General features: G+C 36.7%; 2 protein-coding genes across 6 annotated transcripts in view; both read left to right on the forward strand.

Moving 5' to 3' along the window:
* The window catches only part of Pu (GTP cyclohydrolase punch), a 28,720-nt gene extending 27,167 nt beyond the window's left edge, over positions 1-1,553 (forward strand). For both annotated transcript variants that reach the window (XM_036375751.2, XM_014235995.3), the window contains exon 5: positions 28-1,553. In XM_036375751.2, coding sequence (XP_036231644.2) covers positions 28-157 — 130 coding nt within the window. In that variant the 3' untranslated portion in view covers positions 158-1,553. The remainder of the gene's footprint in view (positions 1-27) is intronic.
* A 288-nt stretch (positions 1,554-1,841) lies between these two features.
* Positions 1,842-23,708, forward strand: part of LOC106618308 (uncharacterized) — a 62,952-nt gene continuing 41,085 nt past the window's right edge. For 2 of the 4 annotated variants that reach the window (XM_036375735.2, XM_036375736.2), the window contains exon 1: positions 1,843-2,648. The gene's annotated coding sequence lies outside the window, so the exon portion shown is untranslated. Of the gene's footprint in view, positions 2,649-23,708 lie in introns of all 4 variants that reach the window. The other 2 variants (XM_036375738.2, XM_014236000.3) reach the window with 2 other exon arrangements.

A 23,708-nucleotide genomic window follows, 5' to 3' on the forward strand; every position in this document is an offset into this window, starting at 1 on the left:
TTCAATTTTTGTTTTTTGCTATTTTAGTCACATGTGCATGGTGATGCGTGGCGTGCAGAAGATCAATAGCAAAACTGTCACCTCGACAATGTTGGGCGTCTTCCGTGATGATCCTAAGACCAGAGAGGAGTTTTTAAATCTTGTGACCAGCAAATAAACGCACCTTTGAAATTTAATGAAAATGTTAAAAATTATACCAGTGAATGCATATAGAAGGAAATTTTTTAATGAATGCTGCTTATATTTACATATACATACAACATTTTAAAACGTATACACATACTTAGATTTAAGTTGCAGTTTGCAAATAAAGATATATGTTTCAATATAAATATACACATATACATACTTAAATGGAAAATATAAAGAAAACTACAACACAGTAAAAAAAAAACAGCCAGAGAGAGAATTGATTGTACTTAAGCGAGGAACACCATAACCATTCAAAGTGTGTATGAGTAAATATTTTCTGACAAAATACAAAAATATTGAAAATATAATTTAATACCTAAAACATACGTACATAGGGAATTTAAAAAGTAAAATTATGAAATATTTAATGAAAGTAAATGAAAAGGTAGAAAGAAACAAATCAAAATTAGCATAATCAATATAATAGCAAAATTATTTTCATTAAATAATACCTAAAAAGCAACGAAACTTGGCCAATATACAAATTATATATGTACGAGTATGTACATAATTTTTTTTTTTTAAATTAAAAACTAAACTTTTGGCAATTCGCGCTAAAAATAAAATATTTGAACACTGTGTAGCTTATATTAAAGGTCGATTTAAAGGTTTTTCGCACGCAAAAAGCCTTTGAAAAGCTAATTTAATTATAAATAAATATTAACAACACAGCGGTTTGGAGAGAAACAGGGAACAGTTTTTTCTATGAAGTTTTAAGAAAAATCGACTTGCCATTAATGATTTTCAGCTCTTGTTAAGCAAACGAAAAAGGCTTGTATAAATAATAACAAAACAACAACAATAAATGCAATTGATATTTTCCAAAACTTTTTCCTAAAAAAAAACAATAACATTACTATTAATACTAACTTTGCTATACATATATAATGAAAACGAAGCTTGAGGCGTATTGTTCAAAGAATTATTATAATATCCTTGGCTGCTGCAAATCGTTTAGGGAATTTACACAATCAAACGAGTTTACAAATACAAATCGGATATTATATTTACAAAACAATATAGTACATACTTATTAAAAATGAAACAAATATGTATTTATAACAATGCATTACATATATTTTCGAAGTAAAAATGCAAAAAACCTTGGCTTTCTTAACATTTAAACGCCATGCATAGAAAAAATGGTGCGAAATAAAATTGTTAACAATATTACGCTAATGCAAACGTACATACATACATACCTACATCCATACTTAGAGACATTCGTATACTGTATTTGTTGTTGTTCATTGTTGTCATTATAAGTATAAAAAATTTATATAAGCATACAGATATACTATACTATGTTAATTCCACAAGATATAAAAAGTAAAATATAAATAAATTGTTATAGAAGCAAATGTAATATTTTTCATTACTACGATTGGATTTTTTAGGGTTTTACACGAAGTAATTATTACAAATATTGGAAAATACAATGACCGATTTTCAGTCTTCACAATGAAGGTGGTACATACTTAAACCCGGAATTTGTTTTAATTTCCTGTATAACGACTACTATTTACTATATTTCTATCATAACCCGAGTACCTTATTTATCAATGTTGTGAACCAATTTTGTACACACGGTTGCATGCCCAACAGGTTTAATTTTACAACATACTATTGTGAATTTCAGCGTAAACTTTCGCAAGTCTCTCAACATTTCTACACAAAATTGTTGTCAGCAACTCTAGTGTGTGAAAAAATATTGGTAGGTTGTGAAAATATAATAATTGTGTTGACAGGAATTAGAAGACTATATGAAATACTTAAAAAAAACACCTGACTGTGGTTGGCGATGATTATTTGTTATATTATTCATATGTGAAGCACTAAAATGTAGAGAACACATAAAAGTGCGCTGCTCTAATTGTTTACGAATTTACACGAAACTCGGTGGTTATTCTCATGACGCTACTATTGAAAATGTTATGCAAACGAAAATAATTAAACAGTGAAAAAAATTTCTGCAAATATATGATTAAGTGCTTGGGGAAAAACCTTGAGAATTCCTACCAGTTGTACTTGTTAAAAAGGAGATCTCCGAACGTGAACGATCGAAAACGATTATCCTCTGCTGTCGCTACATTGTATAGTGCTGCATTGATAGCTTTACAAAACGTGGTGTTTTTGTTGCTTTAACATGCTTTGCTGCGTTCGTTCGTTGTTCCACCACTGTGAATTGCAGATTAAATATGTCAGTAGGTGTGTGCAGCGGTCATAGCCATTGTGAATGCATTAGTTTTTTCGCTGTGGTCACGTACTCTCTTTCGTGCTGTGCAATTTTGTTAAAAATTTGGCAGTTTTACCTGTGTAAAGAATATTGCGAATTAATATTGTTTACAATAATGCAAATACAATATTAGTGTGATTCTACTTAAATGTGTAAAGAAAATATTGACAAAGTGAAAATCAATTAAATGGAACACCTAACCAGCGGCTAACATTGATTGGTAAGTAATTTTTGAGCAATTTTCTTTTTTCAATCCATTTTTACCAGTGTCAAATACTTGTAGTACTTGCCTTTTTTTAACATTCACGCCGTTTGTTCGTAAAGAAAATTAATTAATGTGAAGAAATTGAAAATGTGCAATCGATTTATTACCATTCAATTACGTGCCTAACGCAACTAAAGATCTACGAAAGGTGAACTCTTTAATGATGATGGGAGAGGTAATTTTTTTTTTTTTGGTAAAATACATTCTCTCATTCAGTTTAGTTGTACGTTTAGATTTTATTCTTGCTGTTTTGTTTACTTAATTTCCCAATAATCCTATTAAATATTTGCTCCGTGTTCACTTGTCAATTGGTTGTGTATGTGTGAATATGTATCTATGTGCACCTGCAGTGTGTGATTATGCGGGCGACATTAGCGTAAAACCCAAGTGCTTTTAAACCCAAACTGCCAAGCCCCTTCTTAAAGAATTTGCAAGTATGTGTGTGTTTTTTTGTTGAGCGCTCTTTGATACATTTAATTTCTATGATGATTAAGGTATATGGTTTGTACATTGTTTTGTGTTTGTTTGTCTGCTATAGTAATGCAAACCATTTTGTTGAAATAGCCTTTAACCTGCCACAGTGTTGCCAATGCCGGTTTTTGTATTCGTTTAAATGTGCAATGATTAAAAAATAAGTTTGATTAAAGTCAATCAGAAGTCGGCCAAATTAAATCGTAATAACTGTTAAGTGAAGTAAAACTTTTTACAGAACTTTATACTTTCGTGTGCATTAATATTACATAGTTATCCGTTAAAAGAGTGGTGCTATATTTTATTTATTTTAATTGCACAATTATTTTTTTCCTTTGGTTTTAATTAGAGATGCAACAAATCTTTTGCTTAATAATCATTTCTTATCTAAATTAATATTCTAAATCGAATTTTTTTTGTATAATATTTTTTTTTTTTTAATATCGATATAACGTAATTTCTTAACCGTTGTTAAATTATTTTTATAACCTAAACGACTGATAAAATACTCATCGGCATACAACGTCCTCCATTAATAAGTCATTTTCATAAGACCTTTTTTTTTGTAGACACCCACTTGAACAGAATTTTTTAAATTATGATAACAACTTGCAAAATTCTTTTTTACTTATACTCAATTTCTTAAAATTTTTTATTGACAATTAGCAAATAGTTTCATTTGTTAACGTAATCAGAAAACAACATGTTTTCAAGCATAGAACAGATTTTGTTTTTTGGAAAATCCACTCCAAGAAATATCCATCAAATTTAAACTTCACACTACTTGTTGTAGTTGTAGTAGTACATATCGTCACCTAAAATGCAAAATAACGTAACATCATTTTTCATAATTTTTACAGGAGGAGGGAAAAACGATATAAAATAGAAACTACTAATATTGCAATAATATTTGATTTGGTTTTAATTGGAAGCAGTCTCACAATTTTGTACACATGTGTAAATGTGATATAGTGAATTATAATCAATAAAAAAATCAAAATAATACGTTCTTTTGTATTTTAAGCGACGATTTAAAATTTTTATCAGTGATTGTTTTGTTTTAAGTACTAAACTCACAAAATATAGCGCGCATACTGGCAAAATGTAAACAAACAAGCGAGAGAAAATTCACCGTGTAACAGTTCACAATGGCTTGAGTTGTTGATGTTGAAAGTTTGAAATGTACTGTAGTGATTAAATAACACTTCAAATGATGGAGAAATTAACCAATAACACATTTGTCCATGTAAGAAAACGAAGTCTGCTGTATTATGTCTTTATTAACCATTTATGAATACATAGAGTTGGGACACGACGAACGTTCGGGCCGGCCAAAAGATGTTGTGAACGAAAAAAACACGGAAATTGTTCGTGAATTCATTAAAAAAGAGCCGAAATCATCGCATAAATATATGGCAATTCCCACAACAGCCGGTTCTGCGATACCGGAATTGACCCGGATTTTATCCGGCCAAGGGCTGTTATTTCGACGATCTAACCCTGTTTGGATCGGTAAGTTTTAGATTAAGTTTGTCGTCACTGGAGCAACGCCTAGCAGCAGGGTTGCTCCGTATCCTCCTGACCCGTGCTGGCATCGAGTCCAACCCGGGCCCCGAGGTATTCTACTGCTGCGTATGCGCAAAAAGGCTCCATCCAAATTCCACCTCGGTTAGGTGCAATACATGCAATGGATGGAGCCATCTTAAGACCTGCTCGGGCCTTAAGACACATAGGGAGTGGACCACGAGTTACGTGGCCCCATGCTGTCAACGCAATAATGCGACATCTGCCTCAACGGCCGTGCAACCTGCACCATGTTCGCGCACTGCGCTGCCACTCCAGTCGAGTGGCCATAATAGGACCTCCACGGTCCTAAGGAGCTCACAAAGACAGCACAACTCCCAATCTGAGCAAGATCGAGGAGATAGTTGCATTTATGAGCCGGGAGCGCGTAACGATAGCTGCGGTCCAAGAAACCAAGTTAAACAGCCGCTCAGATCTTCTGAGTTGTGCAGGTTTCAACGTTTTACGTAAGGATCGCGAGCGAGATAATGGTGGAGGCCTAGCCTTCATATTGCACAACACCGTGCAATATCGTCTAATCGATGTTGACATCGACCGCAGGGACACTACCCTAGAATGTCAGGGAATAGCTGTCCGGTCAGGCGATGTCGAGCTCGAAATATTTAATATATACATCCCCCCAGTCACATGTTGCCCAACAGGATATCACCCGAATATAGATGCGCTACTTCGTGGTGAAAACCGTCTGGTGCTAGGCGACTTTAACGCGCATCACGATCTTTGGCATTCCTGCCTGTCAAACGATCGTAGGGGGATGGAGCTGGCGGAACAGATAGACGATTCGACATTCTGTACAATGAATGACGAAGCCCCCACCAGAATTATGGGCACCTGTAATAGCTCGCCAGATATTACCATCGCTAGCGGTGGTCTGATAAATAGTATAACCTGGCGACCTATGCTAACTCTTGCATCAGACCATCTGCCCATAATTATCTCGATCGAGAAACCTCCTGACTTTATTTCTGTGGATAACCGCACCTATGTTAACTTTAACAAAGCTAACTGGGTCGGCTTCACAGAATTTACTGAGAGCACCTTCAACGCACTATCCATTCCTACGGACGTCATCGTTGGCGAGCGTCAATTCCGCAAGGTGATCGCTGCTGCTACAGCTCGCTTCATACCGGCTGGAAGAATAGCGGAACTCCGCCCTAATTTCCCAGCCGAAGCAGCTGTATTAGCAAATGAGCGCGACACCTTACGCCATGCCGATCCCTGTGATCCCCGAATAAGGGATCTCAATTTGGAGATTCGGCAAATGGTAAACCATCATAAGCGGACAAAATGGATAGAGCACCTGAAGTCCTGCAACCTCTCCACCGGTGTGAGTAAGCTTTGGACTACTGTCAAGGCCCTGTCAAATCCGAGGAAACATGACGATCGGGTTGAAATCCAATTCGATGGCCATGCCTCCTCGGACCCGAAGAAGTGCGCGAGCTACTTTAGCCGGCAGTTTATACTGCACCCTTCGACCGACAAGGCCAAACGATGTGTTACCCGACGGTTGCGCAAAATGCCAAAAGACTGCGCACCACTTACTTTCACCGATGAGGAGGTTCAGAATGTCATCAAAAAGGCGAAATCGTCGAAATCCATCGGCCCTGACGGAATAAACATGCTGATGTTAAAACATCTAGGCCCAACGGGAGTAAACTACCTCACCAAGGTCCTCAACCTGTCGATATCCACTCTTCAAATACCCGATGTGTGGAAAGTCGGAAGAGTGGTCCCACTACTGAAACCTGGGAAACCCGCCAACAAAGGGGAGTCTTATCGCCCGATAACTCTCCTTTCCCCAGTAGTGAAGACACTTGAGGCCTTGTTACTCCCGTCATTCACCCACCACCTGAGCCTAGCAGACCATCAGCATGGTTTCCGTAAAGTGCACAGTACCACCACAGCACTTAGCGTCATAAACGCCCAGATAGTTCATGGCCTGAACCAGAAGCCACCCTGCGAGAGGACGATCCTCGTAGCGTTGGACTTGTCAAAAGCTTTTGACACAGTCAATCATGCAACGCTACTTGAGGACCTGGAACAATCAACGCTCCCTCCAGGGTTGAAGCGGTGGACCATGAACTACCTGAGCGGTCGACACTCATCCGTACTATTTCGAGGTCAAAACTCCAAACTCAGGAAAATTAAACAGGGGGTTCCGCAGGGCGGTGTCCTCTCCCCGCTACTGTTTAATTTCTACATTTCGAAACTCCCCCAGCCACCAGCGGGAATTTCAATGACCTCGTACGCAGATGACTGTACGATATTGACGTCGGGCAATGGAATCGATGGCATGTGTTCAAAAGTAAACGGCTACCTCTCCGATCTTTCTCGCTTCTTTTCTGCAAGGAACTTAACACTCTCCCCCACTAAATCCACAGCGACCATCTTCACCAATTGGACGAAGGAGTACAGACTGGACCTGAACATTTCAGTCGATGGCACAAAAATTCCGACAGTAAATAACCCTAAAATTTTAGGCGTCACTTTGGACAGTCTGTGCTCTTTCACTCCTCACACGACCACGATAACTGCCAAAGTACAGAGCCGCAACAAAATCCTCAAGTCGCTTGCCGGCAGCTCATGGGGAAAGGACAAAGAAACGTTGTTGGCAACATACAAGGCAATCGGCCGGCCGGTCCTCAATTATGCAGCCGCAATATGGTCGCCTGGATGTAGTGACACGCAGAATAAGAAGCTCCAGACTTGTCAGAACACTGCACTCCAGACTATCACGGGGTGCCTCTTGATGTCCCCAATCGAACACCTACACAGCGAGGCCCGTATGCTTCCGGTTAAGGAACATAATGAGCTCCTCTCCAAGCAGTTTCTGCTGGGATGTTTTCGCAGAAACCACCCCTGCAGACGCCTGCTTGCAGCGGAGCAGCCTCCTAGGAACATCAAGAGGTCCTTCCTTGACTACGTCGACGACATCAGACAGCACGTCGACCAGACTTCGGACGCAACTAACTTCAGACAAGCACTGACCGCCATTCACAGTGGAGCCATTAACACCTTCACCGACTCCCTTTCAGTGAATGGCGTAATACGAGTCAAACCACCACCCATTGCAGACACAGAGCTCGAGTTGCCTCGCGAATCTAGAGTGACCCTCGCGCAACTTCGTTCTGGATACTGTAGCAGGTTAAACTCCTACCTATCCAGAATAGACCCCGACATACTAAACACATGTCCTGCATGCAATGAGTCTCCGCATGACACTAACCACCTCTTTGCATGCCCTACAAACCCCACTCATCTAACACCCCTTTCCCTATGGTCCGACCCCGTCGAAACAGCTCGTTTCCTGGGCCTTCCGTTAGATGACCTCGACGACAACGAATCTGGAATTTATCACCCAAACGGGGATTAGATAATCGTTATAACAACAACAACAACATAAATATATGGAATCGGAATTATCAATATCCGCAGCGTCGATTTATCGTATTTTGACAGAAAATTTGGGCCTCAGAAAGGTTTGTGATCGATTTGTCTCGCACACTCCATGCACCATCTCACCGTTCGGCACTCACGACAGATTTTTTGACCAAAAATCGCATTCATATCATCAACCATTCACCCTATTCGCCTGATATGGCACCCTGCGATTTTTATTTGTTCGGAAAACTACACTTGGCCATGGAAGGAAACCGCTATGCTGACGTTGATGCCATCCAAAATGCGACGACCGCCATCCTCAACACTATACCGACAAATGACCTAAAAAAGTCATTCGATAACCTTCTTGAACGTGCAAAACGTTGTATTCAGGCGGAAGGAGACTATTTTGAAGGCGACCAATAAATTAAAAAATAATAATAATAATATTCGTTTTTTAATAAAAGTCCTGAAACTTTTGAATTGCACCTTGTATAGTTGTCCTATTTAAAAAGTATGGAGTTTTTTGTAAATCAAACATAACTGTTAGTATAGAAATTTTCAATTTGTGAATGAATTTGAGGGATAAATAAAAAAAATTGTTGCACATTTGCGGTTATAAAAAATAACTAAAAACAGATATTTACAATAATTTATGACGAAGGGATAAACGATTATCTATGTTTGTTTATTAATACATGTATGTATATGTTCCTTATTAATTATTAATTGCTTATTAATATTCTAAATATTAATTAATATATTTTTGCTTAACGTCTTCAACATACAATCTTTATATAGTAGATAATATTTGAAATATTTTGTTATTGTTTTATACAACGTAATACATCTAATATACATGTATTTAATGTGTATATTTGTTGTAAAATAGGGTTCTTGCATATTCAGCTCAAGAAACGCACGGCATTTGCTGATTTTCAGATTTTTTTTTAACACTATCCGTAGATGTTTATATTCTTCCTATTCGAAATAAGTTCGTTTGTGCACTTACATATATTGACGAAAATCTGCCAGAAAAAATATTTTACTTGATTAATTTTCGTTCCTTGTTGTTTGTCATAAAAACGACCTTAATATGTCTAATATCATCATTTCCTACCAATTACAAGTAATCCACAAATATTTGCTTTATAAATATTGAAGACGTTTTACAAGAGCAACGATTCTGTTTCATATCTTATCAGATGTACTATAATATTGCAAAATTTTTTTGTGATAAATATCTTTATTTAATAATAGCGGTACTATAATCTCATCAGAATGCTCTTTCCAAAAAAAATCCCCTTTTCTTTATATCAATAACCACTGTTGCCATTTGTCATTCTTTTTGGACCAAAAAGTGGATCAAATTGGGTAAAAATGGACCAAATTTGATTCGAATCAGAAGAGCGGAAGTTGCAGGAGGGGTGTAGTTCGGAGTGTTAACAAAAAAGAAAAGGACGTTCACGTTTTTATTTCAACTTTAATATTTTATGTTACATTTTTTGTATACTCTTGCAACATGTTGCTACACCTAACGGTTGTTTGTATCACCTAAAACTAATCGAGTTAGATATAGGGTTATACAATATATATATAAATGATTAGAATGAAGAGACGAGTGGAAATCCAGGTCTCTGTCTGTCCCTCCGTCCGTCCGTGCAAGCTGTAACTTTAGTAAAAAAAAAGACCTATCTTTATGAAACTTGGTACACTGCCACGCCCACAAAACGCCATTAATCAAAAACAAATAAATTGCCATAACTAAGCTCAACAAATAAGATACAATACTGTTATTGGGTAAACAGGATCACATTAGCGAGAAGCATCTGCAGTTTAAAATTTTTTAAAAAGTGGGCGTGGTCCCGCTTTCTAATAGGTTTAATGTGCATATCTAACCTAAAACGCTCAAGCTATAAAAAATTCACTGAGAATAAATGTTTATAGCACCTCTATCGACAGTGTGAAAATGGATGAAAATAAATATAACGGTACTATTACAAACTACAAAAACCGCGATAAGTCAAGCACTAAATACGCCAGAGACATTAAATTTTATCTCTGGGATGGTATAAGATGACTTTATAGGAACCGCGTTCAAAATTAGACAGTGAGCGTGGCACCATATCTTGAGAAAGTGAAAATCCATATCTTGGGATCTGCTCAACCGATTTCGGCACATAACATTCTTCTCATATTTCTAAGTTGTAGTGCGAAAATGGGCGAAATCGGATTACAACCACGCCTACTAATAACTAACTAACTAACTAATTCTTTCACTTTCCACTATGCAAATCAAGCAACAATGATTGCAACGGATTTAAACTTTCCGTGAATAATTCGTTTAAAGTATGCCACCTTTTGACCAAAAATTGTCTAAATCGAACCAAAACTGTTCAAGCCCCTATGTACTGAATATGTGGATCCCAGTTGAATTTTTACAGAAAATATCGGTTAATGTGTAAGATATATAATTGAAATTCATATAATAAAATATATTAATGAAACTCTCGATAATAGTATGTCTTTGTGTCAGAAATGGGTTGAATCGGATCAATACTTCCTTTAATATAAAATTTTGCCAACACCTGAAGTAATTTCCCGACTTTGATCCTTGCAAGTTGCGAGAGTATTATCACTAAACCTATTACACATATTATATAGTATAAATATATTATAAATATGCACAGCAAAACAAATGTAGTTCAAGTACAATCACTGCTAGCAACAATTAACTTGTAACAAATTTCGCAGCTGTTTAGTGTTACCAGACTCGATAACTTGGAAAACAGTCGGGGAAACTATTTAACAACACTGCCACTGAATATGATTGTGGCGATAATGAAAAAACCCTGTTAGCTAATGTGACAAAGACAGTTTCATAAGCATTGTATTCAAAATGGATCATTTCACAAAGGGATGGACCGATGGCCCAAGACAAAAAGAAACAAAAACGGTAACCGTGTCAATAACGGTCAAACAACATTTCAGTTTATATAAACTTGGCATCATTGTTGATGATTTCCATTTGTATAACAAGTAGAGCATATTTTTTGCAGTTAATTAATACAACATTTTATTTAAAGAGTATGTATATAAATACATAATTATTTAATATTGATCTTAGTGATTATAATTACGAAGCCAAACTAAATGCCAAAACCAAATACAACAACAAGAAAACACACCTTGCAAGCGAAAGTAAATCAGCTGTTCAGGTTGCGAATTTTACTTTTAAATCCAATATTGTTTAATTAGAAAATTCGCAACCCTGTTCGTAGGTATTAAATTTATTATGAATAAAAATAAAAAACCTATTTTAAGTTTTTACAAACGGATATTAAAAATTTATTTTAGTTTTTAAATCCGGTATTTGAGATAAGCAAATTGGTTTTTAATAATAAAATTATTTTTAATTAAGATTTTGGGGATTACACAAATAAAAATTATTTGAAGTTTAATTGAATTATTTCTTAATGTATTATTTGCAACCCTGCCTGTGAGGTATTTTTTTTTGCGTTTTCTGAGAAAATTTATCATATATATTTGTATACCATCAGAACATAAAGCCTACTGACTTTTTAAAAAGATATGTTATTTTTATTTGATAATTTTTGATTAAAATTTACGGTTTTTTCGATATTAGGTCAAAAAAAGGAGAAAAAATAATATTTTAAATTCCAAAAAAAATACAGTGTGTTGTACAAAATAAAAAGAAAAAAACCCAAAAACTGGGCTATTTGATTTTTTCACATACATTTTGAGGTTATGAAAAAATGTGTTTTAATCTACTGTGAATTTCTTACTTTTTTTTTATCATTTTCAAAGGCTTCTGCCTACTTTAGATATAATAGGTTATATATAGTGTTAATATATATTATTTGTTTCTTCTTCTGTAAAAATAAATATACATAAACAAATTACTTGTTTCACCCTGTGTTCCATTCCAAACAAGAAAATCTTATAAGAATAAATGCATGATAAACTGGCAATTATTTCATTAGTACAAGTTTTTCTTTCACTGTATTGTAGATACGCGCTTGTGCATAACATAAATTAAAACCTTTTTCATTATCCTTGCTGGTGAAGCGTCAGTTCTTACCTGCTTTCCTTTATACGTTTGTTTGGTAACGCTGTACCACACAGTTCAATGTACTATAAACAAATATTTACCAGTACTTTTATGCTTCGCGAGTGCAATGCGAAAGTAAACAGCAGCTATTACACACATAGGACAGGATGTGCAGCTAATATTACGATCATAAGCTACACCCGAAAGCGCAAAACACAAAAACCAATAGGAAGAAAATTGATCACCGAGAAACAAATTGATACTCGCTAAAAGGAAATGAAACTTTTAAATACATTTTTCATTGTCTTTACAAAATGGTTGTATATTGTTGGCAGGAAACCTTTGTCCCCTCGCTACTTTGGCATGAGCTCATTTAGTGCTACTTAATGCCAATCACTTTCTTATAGCTTCACAGGAGCGTTTATTGTGAACAAGCACATATGTATGTATGTACTCAGCTATTTATGTTTGTGGCACTTCCTCAGCCCAGTTACCTAAAAGTAGCGTCAAGGCAGTGCGTCTGGTTGCTTTCATTCTGTACAGTGCTACTGCAACACAATATCTACATATTTGAACAAGTTGTCCTTTCAACACAGCAGCAGCTTACTTTTTTTTTTGTCGCTGACGCTGTTCACTCGCTTCCTTATTCCGCTATTTCCTTTCCCCTATTTGCTTACAATATGAGCCGTTGTGTCAACGTGTCGAGTGGTCAGATTGAATTTCATTGTATATACATACATATGTGTATATGCATAAGTATATATGTATATATATGCGTATGTATGTGTGTACTTAACATAACAGCATTTTATATAGCAGCATATACATATATGCAAGCAATAATAATAAATTATATATTTTTCATTGTTTGTCCTCTTCAATATGGCAACCTTCATGTTTTTGTCTCCAACTCCAATACTTCTACGTTCTGTTCGCAGACAGCTGAAATTGTCATTATATTTAATATCCTCGAAGCATTATTGTTCTGTCCATTGAAAGCGGAAGCCAGCACATTTTTTACACGCCTTCATGCAGATATTGTAATATTACACATAATTCACATCTGTAATATCATTCGGTAGTTGTTGTCCTTTCAAAAGCGCAGCTCTAACGTGTTTTTGTTTTTTATCCAGAGGTGACATCTAAAGCCTCTACGCGTCAATATGTCTGTAAATATAAATCTAAGCCATGCAATATACATACTTGCAGCCAACCGATTTTATTTTAATTTCGCAACCGAAAACTTGATTGACCGGTGTGTATAATTAATTCTGTGGCGATACTAGTTACATAACCTATATCCCATTTGCTAAATCCTTATTTCCATTAGCCTATTGTTTTGTCGTGCACATTTTGAATTTAATCAAACGAGTTTTCTTTATTGTAAACACAAGAAATTTAAATTTTAATGAAATTTCCCAAATCTATTATTACCATGTTGTTCTTTGGAACAAAATTTCTATATTCTTAATAATGTCTCAGTGTTTTACAATACGATATGCATCTCTCAAAATACATCCAAAGAACTTTGTGAAGTGAACTCGGGTTTTCGACGGTCTGTGCAAAACTGAATACTTTAATACGAGTATCAGGAGTTTTAGAATGTCCAGATATCTGTATATCAGAAGTTGCTGCTTGGTGACTAATAAAAATATTATAAGAAAATAATAAATCTATTTTAGTGATTTTAAAAGTAACCAAAAATATTCGAAAATGCGACTAATAACCGGATCTTCGTACAACCGATTTCCGGATAGCCGCAAACAATAATTATACATATGTACATACTATCCATGAGAAAAATAAAAAATATTGTTACCTAGATATTTGAAAATGCGGATAGTTTCACACTACGTCAGCTTGGTATCGTAAATGTACATATGAAACCGTAGTAAAATCGTATTATAATTCGACGAAGGACTGCTAAAATAACAATAACAAATATAATTACCTCTCAACGTTTGGTCAAACTTCTCCCGTCTTGACACAATATCTGTTATTCCAAACTTAGATTTTTTAGACTTTCGGTAGAATTGATTTTTAAATCTAGAAATCACGAGTAATCTAAGTACGCGGTTAACGGCCTTTGCCTTACAACATAAAGAACAGTAACTGAGCAAAGTTTAGAAAATGAGTCCACTACAAAGCTCAACATACTATATAATAAAAAAATATTGCATTACCCTCAAGGAACCACTAGAATACCAACAAACACGTCCCATAAAAATAATCTAATAAAATACTTAAATGCTTCTTTTTTCACTGCGATTAACCAGCATAAAAATCTATGTGTTATCAAAAGGTCATTATTAAAAAGCAGCCTACCAACAACACATGCACGAAACAAAATAAAAATATCAACAACAAAGATCAAGCCCCTTTTTCTGTACTGACAGATGCTTTTTCGTTTCATGTGTTTGCTTAATCATTAAATATGCATACTCTAGCATATGCTTAGGCTATGCCCAGCGTGTTTGCTGTGACAGGAGTCATAGAAAAATGTTACACTGCTCGGAGCAGCTGATACACAGACAAAATAGCGTGTGTTGATAATAATGATCATTGTTAATGTTGATAATGAGGATCAGGAAGATTACTAGACTGTGCAGGGAATTTTTTTTTTTTTTTTTTGTAGAAATGTGTGTTTCTGGCAGGAATTAGAAGAGTTCAGTTGAAGTACAAGTAGGTGATCCGTCAATGATTCTCACGTTAAACACAGGTTCGAAGAGGAAAAATGGTCTATAATTTTTACTATTTGAATATATTCATGGCGCATTATTTTTTTTTTTGTGTCTAAAATAGTTTTAGAAACCCACATATTGACTGTTAGAATTTAATTGAAGTTGGCACGGCGACCTAAGGGCTATTGTGTCTTATATTAACTGTTAGTTGAAAATTATTTTCTAAGGAAAGAATGATATGTTCGATTTGTTTCAATTTAAGTAAATTTTTTGTTTTTATGAAATTAAATGCGACCAGAAGATTTCTATCGCATTTTTTTCGTTCTATTAGTAAAAAAAATATAAACTTTTTTACCTACTCTCAGTTAAAAAAATATATATACATTAATTTTATTTATCTAAAATTATGGGTAAATGCAAATGTATGTATTTCTTATTTATAAAATAAAATGTTTGTCAAATCTATACTTCTACCAATGTTGCAGACAGTAATAAATTAAATTAAATGACGATAATAGACTCAATTTGAGATCAAAACCATCTCTCTCGGGAGATTAATTTATCACCTTTAATGAAAACGCAGTTTTATTGTTAGGAAATGGCTACAAATGAATTATTCGAAACATTGCCAATCGCTAGTCACATCTTTCTGGCAAAGCTCGAATTCCATTACAGTAAAACTGTTCATCTTGTGGTGCTATCCAAGAATCAAGCCATTTTTCGATGTCGTCTTGTGTGTGGAACTGCTTCTGAGCCAGACCATGTGCCATCGAACGGAAAAAAATAATAATTGGATGGTGCAATATCTGGGGAATATTGCGGGTGGAGTAGGACTTCCCATTTAAGCGTTTTCAGGTAGGTTTTAATGGGAATCACCTTTTTTTTCCCAGCGCATGTAGTCGCTTTATAATGGCTTGGCGGGTGACGCCCAATGCTGAAACAAGCTCTTCTTGCATTTGACACGGATTCTCATCAAGCAACGTCTCCAATTTACCATGTTCGAAGGTTTTTGGCCTTCCTTTCGCGGACCGAATCGAATCAAAATCGATGACCACTAACTGCTGGAGCCATCTATTGACAAACACCGGGAACTTAGTTGTGCATCTAATATTTACAGCAGACATTCTTCTGTCGAAGTTTAGGTATAAGAGTCGATGTTCAACTACACTTCCGACATTTCTCCCTTCCGTACTTACCGCCCGGATCAAACCAAATTTGTCAAAAGTTATGCCCGTAGTTGCAACACAGAAATCAGTTGTTCTCTTTTGTTTTCATTTCACCAATGTTGCCGTTGTTCTATGCGTATACACGATTTTTCACACATTTAGTTATTTAGTTATAATTTTTCATATTGTAAAAGCTCAAAACTAAAATCCAACTATTAAAAATGTTTACGTATTTATAAATAAATGTATTCGACTGTGATTTTGAGTTATTTTAAGAATATTTCAAATATAAGGTTGTCATATATCTCCCTTCCGCTTTTTTGCTCTTCATTCAATGCTTTATAAAAAGTGTTACAGTGATCGGATTTAGTTAAAATATGTGCCGTTTTGTTCGATGATCTGTTTCCATCTAGACGGTAACTTCATAATACCTTCCTCGTAGAAGCCCCCCTCCTTATTTGCGAAGAATTCGGACAGCCACTTTTCACAAGCCTCTTTTGAGTTCAACTTCACACCACCAAGGGCATTCGCCATGGACAGGAACAGGTGGTAATCACTTGGCGCTACGTCCGGGCTATATGGTGGATGCGATAAAACCTCCCATCCGAGCTCCCGTAGCTTCTGACGAGTCATCAACGAAGTGTGTGGTCTGGCGTTGTCCTGGTGGAACACTACACCCTTCCTGTTGGCCAATTCTGGACGCTTCTGGTCGATCGCCTGCTTCAAGCGGTCCAGTTGTCCGCAGTAGATGGTAGAATTATGCGTCTGGCCGTATGGGAGCAGCTCATAGTTTATGATTCCCTTCCAATCCCACCAAACACACAGCAAAACCTTCCTGGCCGTCAATCCCGGCTTGGCCACTGTTTGGGACGATTCACCGGCCACGACCGTTTTCGCTTGATATTGTCGTATGTGATCCATTTTTCATCGCCAGTCACAATCCGCTTCAGAAAGGGGTCGATTTTGTTGCGATTCAGCAGCATATCGCAGGCGTTGATTCGGTCCAGAAGGTTTTTTTGCGTCAAATTATGCGGCACCCAAACATCAAACTTTTTTTTGTATCCAGCCTTCTGCAGATGGTTCAAAATGGTTTGGTGACTAACTCCCATCTCCTGGGCGATGTCACGAGATGCCATATGCCGGTCTAACTCGTTGTATTCCATGATTTGATCGGTATTTGTCGTCACAGGTCTTTCGCCGGCTGGCTTATCCATGGTGTCGTTTTCACCGGCTCGCGGTCGAAACCATTCCTCCGCGGTACGAAGTGATAGAGTACCATCCCCCAAAACACCATTAATCTCACGGAACGTTTCTCTAGCGGATTTGCCTTTAACGAAGGAAAACTTTAAAATAGAACTCCATGTTTACACGTCTATAACTGTTGAACGCAATATCCAAACTAATCATGCATAGCGTTGTTTTGTAGGTTATGTCAAGACCTTTCAAATTATGTATAGTGTTGCCAGATACGAGCTCTGTAGCGCTTTGTACATAGCCGCGAAATTCAAAAGACAAAAAAGCGGAAGGGAGATATATGACAACCTTATATATTCAAGTTTATTTTTTAATTACTACAAAATATCGAGATTGACAACCCTGCGTTGCAAGAGATTGCTCGCTCACTCTCAGCTCACTAATTTCTACGGGAAAAATAAAATTTTCGCGGATATCCCACTATACGGTCTGTTGAAGCGGACGGTAGAAGCGGTGGTGAGTGTTCATTCACATTGCGCTCTCATAAGATAGGTCATACCAGCTGACGTACGGAACGGAGGAATATCGGTGACTGTTTGAGCTATAACTCTTTGCGGGTGTTGTGTCTGATAGCAACAAATATCGATTAGAATATTCTGCTCAGTCCATTCATGATTTCTTCTATGAGGGATATGCCGTGTTTGTATTTAATCAAATCGAAATGGAAATACAATTTTTACAAATATTTTGACACCAGCGCCATCTGTCGAGTCTATGGTATATTGTTCAAGTTGTAAATGTTCGATATAAATATTTCATATCGGATACTTAGTAAATAGCAGTTTCAGTTATATTAAATACCAGTGCAAGCACAATTCAACCATTAGTCCTTTTAGGGAAAAACTTAATTGATGTAATATCTGTTTTAAACACATGTGCCACCATTTTGTTGTCCCCACATGGAGACTCAATGGCGTTTTGCACACAGTCTTACCAAACAACTTTTTATATTCGGTGTGAACTAGACATTTGTATTGCCTAGATAATATTAGATGATTATGAGTTATGAAATACGAGTACTACTATTTTATAATATCTGCGAAGATCAATCATTTGCTTTATCTCGCAATCGCCATTTGCTCATCGCTACAATCATCTGTCATCTGCGTATAAACAGCAGTCTCCCGACTATTTGTACAATTTTAAATTGCGATGTCCAAAGGGCGATTAATCTGTCGTGAAATTTGTGCGAGTGCTGTATATATGTATTTACTATTTGTAAGTTAGTGCAATGCGCAGTCGCATCATTTGGTGTTTATGATTGGTACGCGATGCACAGATGTCCTTGCGCGTCACTGTAACAGCAGCGCTTATTATTTTTACCTCCAAAGGTAGATATGTATCTATGTATATCTCTCATCTCACACAGCTTGCGGCTGCTTCATCTGCGCTGCGATCCTTTTTTGCACTTTTTTTTTATATCCTTGAATAGAATCAATGCAACAGCAGGCGTGCCGAATTCTCTACTTCCTATTGAAGTGAATGGATCATTTCATATATTTGTAAGTATGCATGTATGTATGTATGTACTTTAACAATTTCTTCAATGTGCGCATGTGTAGTGGTGCTTGCTTATTACTGCTGTTGTTGTTGCTATTATAGGCACTACACTTTTCCAATTGAAATGCGACTTGGTGCATGCGTTCTTTCCAAATTTTCGTCACACACACACGCACACACACACATACACATACATTTGCGTTGTGTACTTGCATTTTTTTCACATCGGCTTCGCCGTGCCGCTGTCAGTCGTCGCAGCCAAGAGCCATTAGCCGTCAGCCGGCTTTTTGTCCTGCAGGCAAGCTGTGTGCCGTGCATTGCCAGCCAGTTTTTGGGCGTACGTGCGTGTGTGTGTGTAGAATTGATGTAATGTATTTGTGTGTGTGTGTGTGTGATTACCGCTCGCAACCGCACATCTGTCCATTTTTAGACACGCCAGCGCGAGTTCATGCACTTTAACGACTCGATCGTTGCCACTCCGTCCTGATGAATTGTTATTCTCGTCCTTATTTGTCGTACACTGCCGTTGTTTGTTGCTGTTGTTGTTGTTGTTGTCTTTAGTATCGCTTGTTATTGCTTGCAGAGTCACCGACCGACCAACAGACTGATCGACCGGTGCAAGTTCTATATAAATTTTTGTCTGTTTTCTTTTCGCCGTTTTTTCCTTTGCTCGGCCGCATAAGGATTTTGATCCGTTAAAGCGGGTCGTTGACGTCATTATTTTGCTGTTATTTGAGTACTGCTTTTGTTGTATTATTTTGTATTATCTCATTGCTCCCCATGTTTACTACCTCGCCCTCTGCGCGCCGCTCCCCGTCAGCTCTCGTTCAATTAGGTAAGTAGGTGCTTGCCAAAGCCGAACGACCGCCCGCAAGTACATATAAAAATTCTATACGGTTCCACTTGGTTTTCGCTCTTTGTTCGTTCCTTCTTTTATACTTTATTCTTTGCATGCGTGTAAATAAATATCCATCAGCTGCTCCACATTTAAATGCGGGCAGATGGTGGTAGTCCAGTGGCCGTGTAGATGTGTGCGCTGTCTAGCTGACCGCTTTTAGTATAAACATATATATTTACCTTTGTATATATGTACATAAAAGTGTATGCGGCATATACAAATTCCTTCTTCGATTTATTATTGTGCTTGGTGTTTGAATGTACGGCTTCGTTCACCTCCATTCCGGCTATGTACAGCCGCGTTACGTGCTTACGCATGGAATATCCTTATATAACTGCCATGGATTGACGTAAAGTGGCAATGTAGGAGCACATGCTCGTAATGTCTACCATAACGGCACCTCACTTGACCTAGCCCACCGCTAGAGGCGACATCCTTGATAGCTTTTTAGTGGTTGTTTTCCACCTTCACTGTCATTTTGCTCCCTTAAATACTTTACTTTTTCGCTGCGCTCCAGCTACCCTCTCCTACCCCGTCAGTACGTGCACCCTTAATGTGTTGTTGCAGATTTCCGTTTGTTGTCTTTGTTGTTTTTGCAACGTCGAGACTTTGTCTAGACGCAGTGCAACCTAGTTACCCCGTGCCATTGCGACCTTTTGTGTGGCACTTCCCGAAATCAGCTGTTCCGACGCCTATGTTTTCATACCCCTATTTATTTGTTTACTGCACTCAAATATATCTCTCCTCAATTGTTTATATCGATGCACTGGTTGTTTGGTGGTTACTCGTCTGGTTGCCTTGCCGCTCGTTGTTGTCAACATCATGGCCATCGTCATCATCATCATCATCATCCTCGGTGGTTGGTATTTATTTTTGGAACCAAACAACCACCAGCACCGGATAGTACTACTGTTTCCACCACCAAGTTTGTTGGCTAACATCAGAGCAGAAGCAGTAGAACCACCACCAACACCGGCATTATAGCTCTGGCATTGGAGGCCAGAGACCGCCGGAGACCTACTAACTGACTGTGCCGTTTGCTCTGCGTTGCTCTGTTTTGTTATACTCGGTACTCGTACCTAAAGGGTGGAAATGAGTGAGCACAACAGGCATTTGTGTTTTCTAGGTGCAAGGCCGTTCGTTGGCATTCATTGCCGTTTGCCGCCCGCATTTCCCCAACGCCGCCATCCGTCTGGCAGCACGCGCCACAACAGCCATGCATATGTGTTAAACGCCACTTGTTATTATTGCTTAAACAATGATATTTTATATGTTATTTTTTGTGGAGAAAGTGACCACTAAACTCATTTTTGGCTAACTTTCTCTTATCAGTCACCGGCATGTTGCTCTGCATGGGGTTTCCCAATAAAAAAAGTTAGATAAATAAAAGAAAAACACTTGACGGACATCAATAGACAATGGTTGCGTTGATTTGTTTATCAACAAAAAACATATGTTTAACCACCGTACAACAACCCGGTGGATCCTTTCGGTGGTTGCTACTCATCAGCTCGCTCAACAGCATGGCATCATATAGGAATGCCTTGTCTTGCCAATGCCGGCCGGCTAAGTTGTTGTCGTCGTCGTCGGTGGTGGCCACCACTTTTTAGGGGTTCTTCTTATCGCTTATGACTTGGATTTGGTGGTAGTTAGTTTGTAATATATATGAGTATATTGCAATTACTTGGCATTCATTCATAAAAGTCTAAATGTTGTTGCTCTCAACGCTCAGCCATTTCATGCCGATACTGATAGGAACGTGCGCAAATACATACATATCTAACACATACGTTCCGTTCTATACGTATGCACTTACATATTATCAGCTTTTGTTTGTTTATGTCCTTGGAATCAGGTGTAATATGTCTGAGATTAAGGGTAGCACCAATATGTGTTTACAAAATCTTTTTGTCGTGTTTTCTAGTAATGACCTAATTTTCTTGTATTTTGTTGTAAAAGTGGTTGTTGACAACACTTCATTCATTTGACATTGGGTTTGTTGGCATTTTACTGAGGATGAGCGGATTTCACTCCACTTTCAACTAGTTGGAATGTTAGCGAGTTGCATTTTTGCATTGAATAACTGTTTTGCTAAAAGATATGTAAAGATGAGTTATTTGACATTGAATTGTTGTTTTAGTTATTTGTGTGTGCAATATTTACATTAATAGAAGTAAAGTGTATTTTTTATGGCCAAGTGGGAGATAAAAACAACTGTATTCGCATATAATATTGCAACATGTTTTAACATGCCTTAGTATATAATATTGCAAAAAGCAATAAAAACCGTTTTATAACCCACTTGAGTGAATTTGATTGAATTGAATCAATACGTAGTGTTACCCAGTGCGCTTTAAAATTTAGATTTTGTTCAGTTAATTTATAAAATAATATATTATATAAAATAAAACACAATTAATAACATACCCAACGCTCTCAAATATAAATATAATGAGATGAATTTAAATATTGTCAAATTAGTTATAATAAGAAATTCGTGGGCAGATTATATATATGCATGTATAGTTAGTTTCGCAAAACCGAAATATTTGAGAAATACAAGAACAATAAGTTGTTCCTTTTGATTTTTGATTCTTGCACTTCTAAAGTTGAGTAATCTATGGATGTCTGCTGACGAAATGAGAAAAAATCTGATAAATGTTTAAATCATTTCACAATAAAATATGTGTAGTGTAATTGATGTATTTCATGCCAGGTTTATTTACTTACTGTGATCCAAATATTATTCAATGAGCCATAATATCATAGTAAAGTGCCCGGCATCGTTTTAAATTTGCCATTATATATATATTTATCAAATTCTGGCGCTCTTATACTCGTTAATAGAAATTTCAAATCTATGTGTTGTAAATATATTTTTAGCACAATATTAATATCTTCAAGTGCATGAAATAATATAAGAAATATATGTTTACCGAAATTATTAAATGAGGATAACTATTAAGACATAGCCTGAACACCTGTTAATGTGAAATGACGCTGTAAGAGCTATCGATTTCGATAACTATGCATATATTATTGCTTTTTTTTACAATTTTTTATATTGAAAATGATATGTTTTGTTTTCAAATTAGTTAAGAGTGTGCGCAATGTTTGTACCTAATATTTATTAAGGAGATTATCATACGTAATTCAAGTTCGTTGGAGGTGGAAAAATGTTTTTCTTTGTTAACTACCTACATGTCCAAACATGTCAGAATGTTGAGCATAAGTTATAATGATGGTGAGAATATCTCTTCAATCCAATTTTAAAATTTTTATGAGGGAAAGTTGCGATGTCTAGTGTCTTCACGGCAGCATACTCTTTATGGATGATACGTAGATTTAGAAACAAAATGCAGACTAAAGCAAAAGTATCGTAAAACTTTTTACAAGGAGCTTAGAAATTTTAATGACGATTCTACTACTACTTTATACATCTGCTCTTTATCACCTGCCTGTATCCACCTACTCATAACTCAATCTGGTTTAGCTGCAGCGACAAGCTTAAATATGAACATATATATGTATGTATGTATGTATAGTTTCTAGTTTTCATGTCTTTTATTCCCTCTGAAAAAAAAACTTCCTACACCAGCAGCATGAAATTCGAAGTAAACCATAGTGGAAAATGCAAATGGCCGCATCACCATAAACAGGATAAAATGCCAAAGTGCTATGCATATATAATTTCCTTTCAAAATGGCAACGAGAAAACGAAATGAAAAGATAAAAAATGAACTTTGTGAGTTATGCGGCAGTTGAAACATAAAGAAAAAACAACAACGACAAAAAGTGCATAGCAATAAAAAGGGAAGTGGTAATGCCGCGAAATCCGCTCGTTAACTGAGGTATTTGGTCGTCAGACGCACTGGAAAAAGAAGCATACATTTCTGCGTAGCATTAGCAATAGAAGCGATAATAAAAACACGTCAATAGTAGGAGTTCGTCTACTCCGCAAGTTCACTGCCCTCCTCTCACACACAATCTGAGAGGTTTCAACTTCTT

The sequence above is a fragment of the Bactrocera oleae genome, chromosome 4 (assembly GCF_042242935.1).
Source record: "Bactrocera oleae isolate idBacOlea1 chromosome 4, idBacOlea1, whole genome shotgun sequence".
NCBI lineage: Eukaryota > Metazoa > Arthropoda > Insecta > Diptera > Tephritidae > Bactrocera > Bactrocera oleae.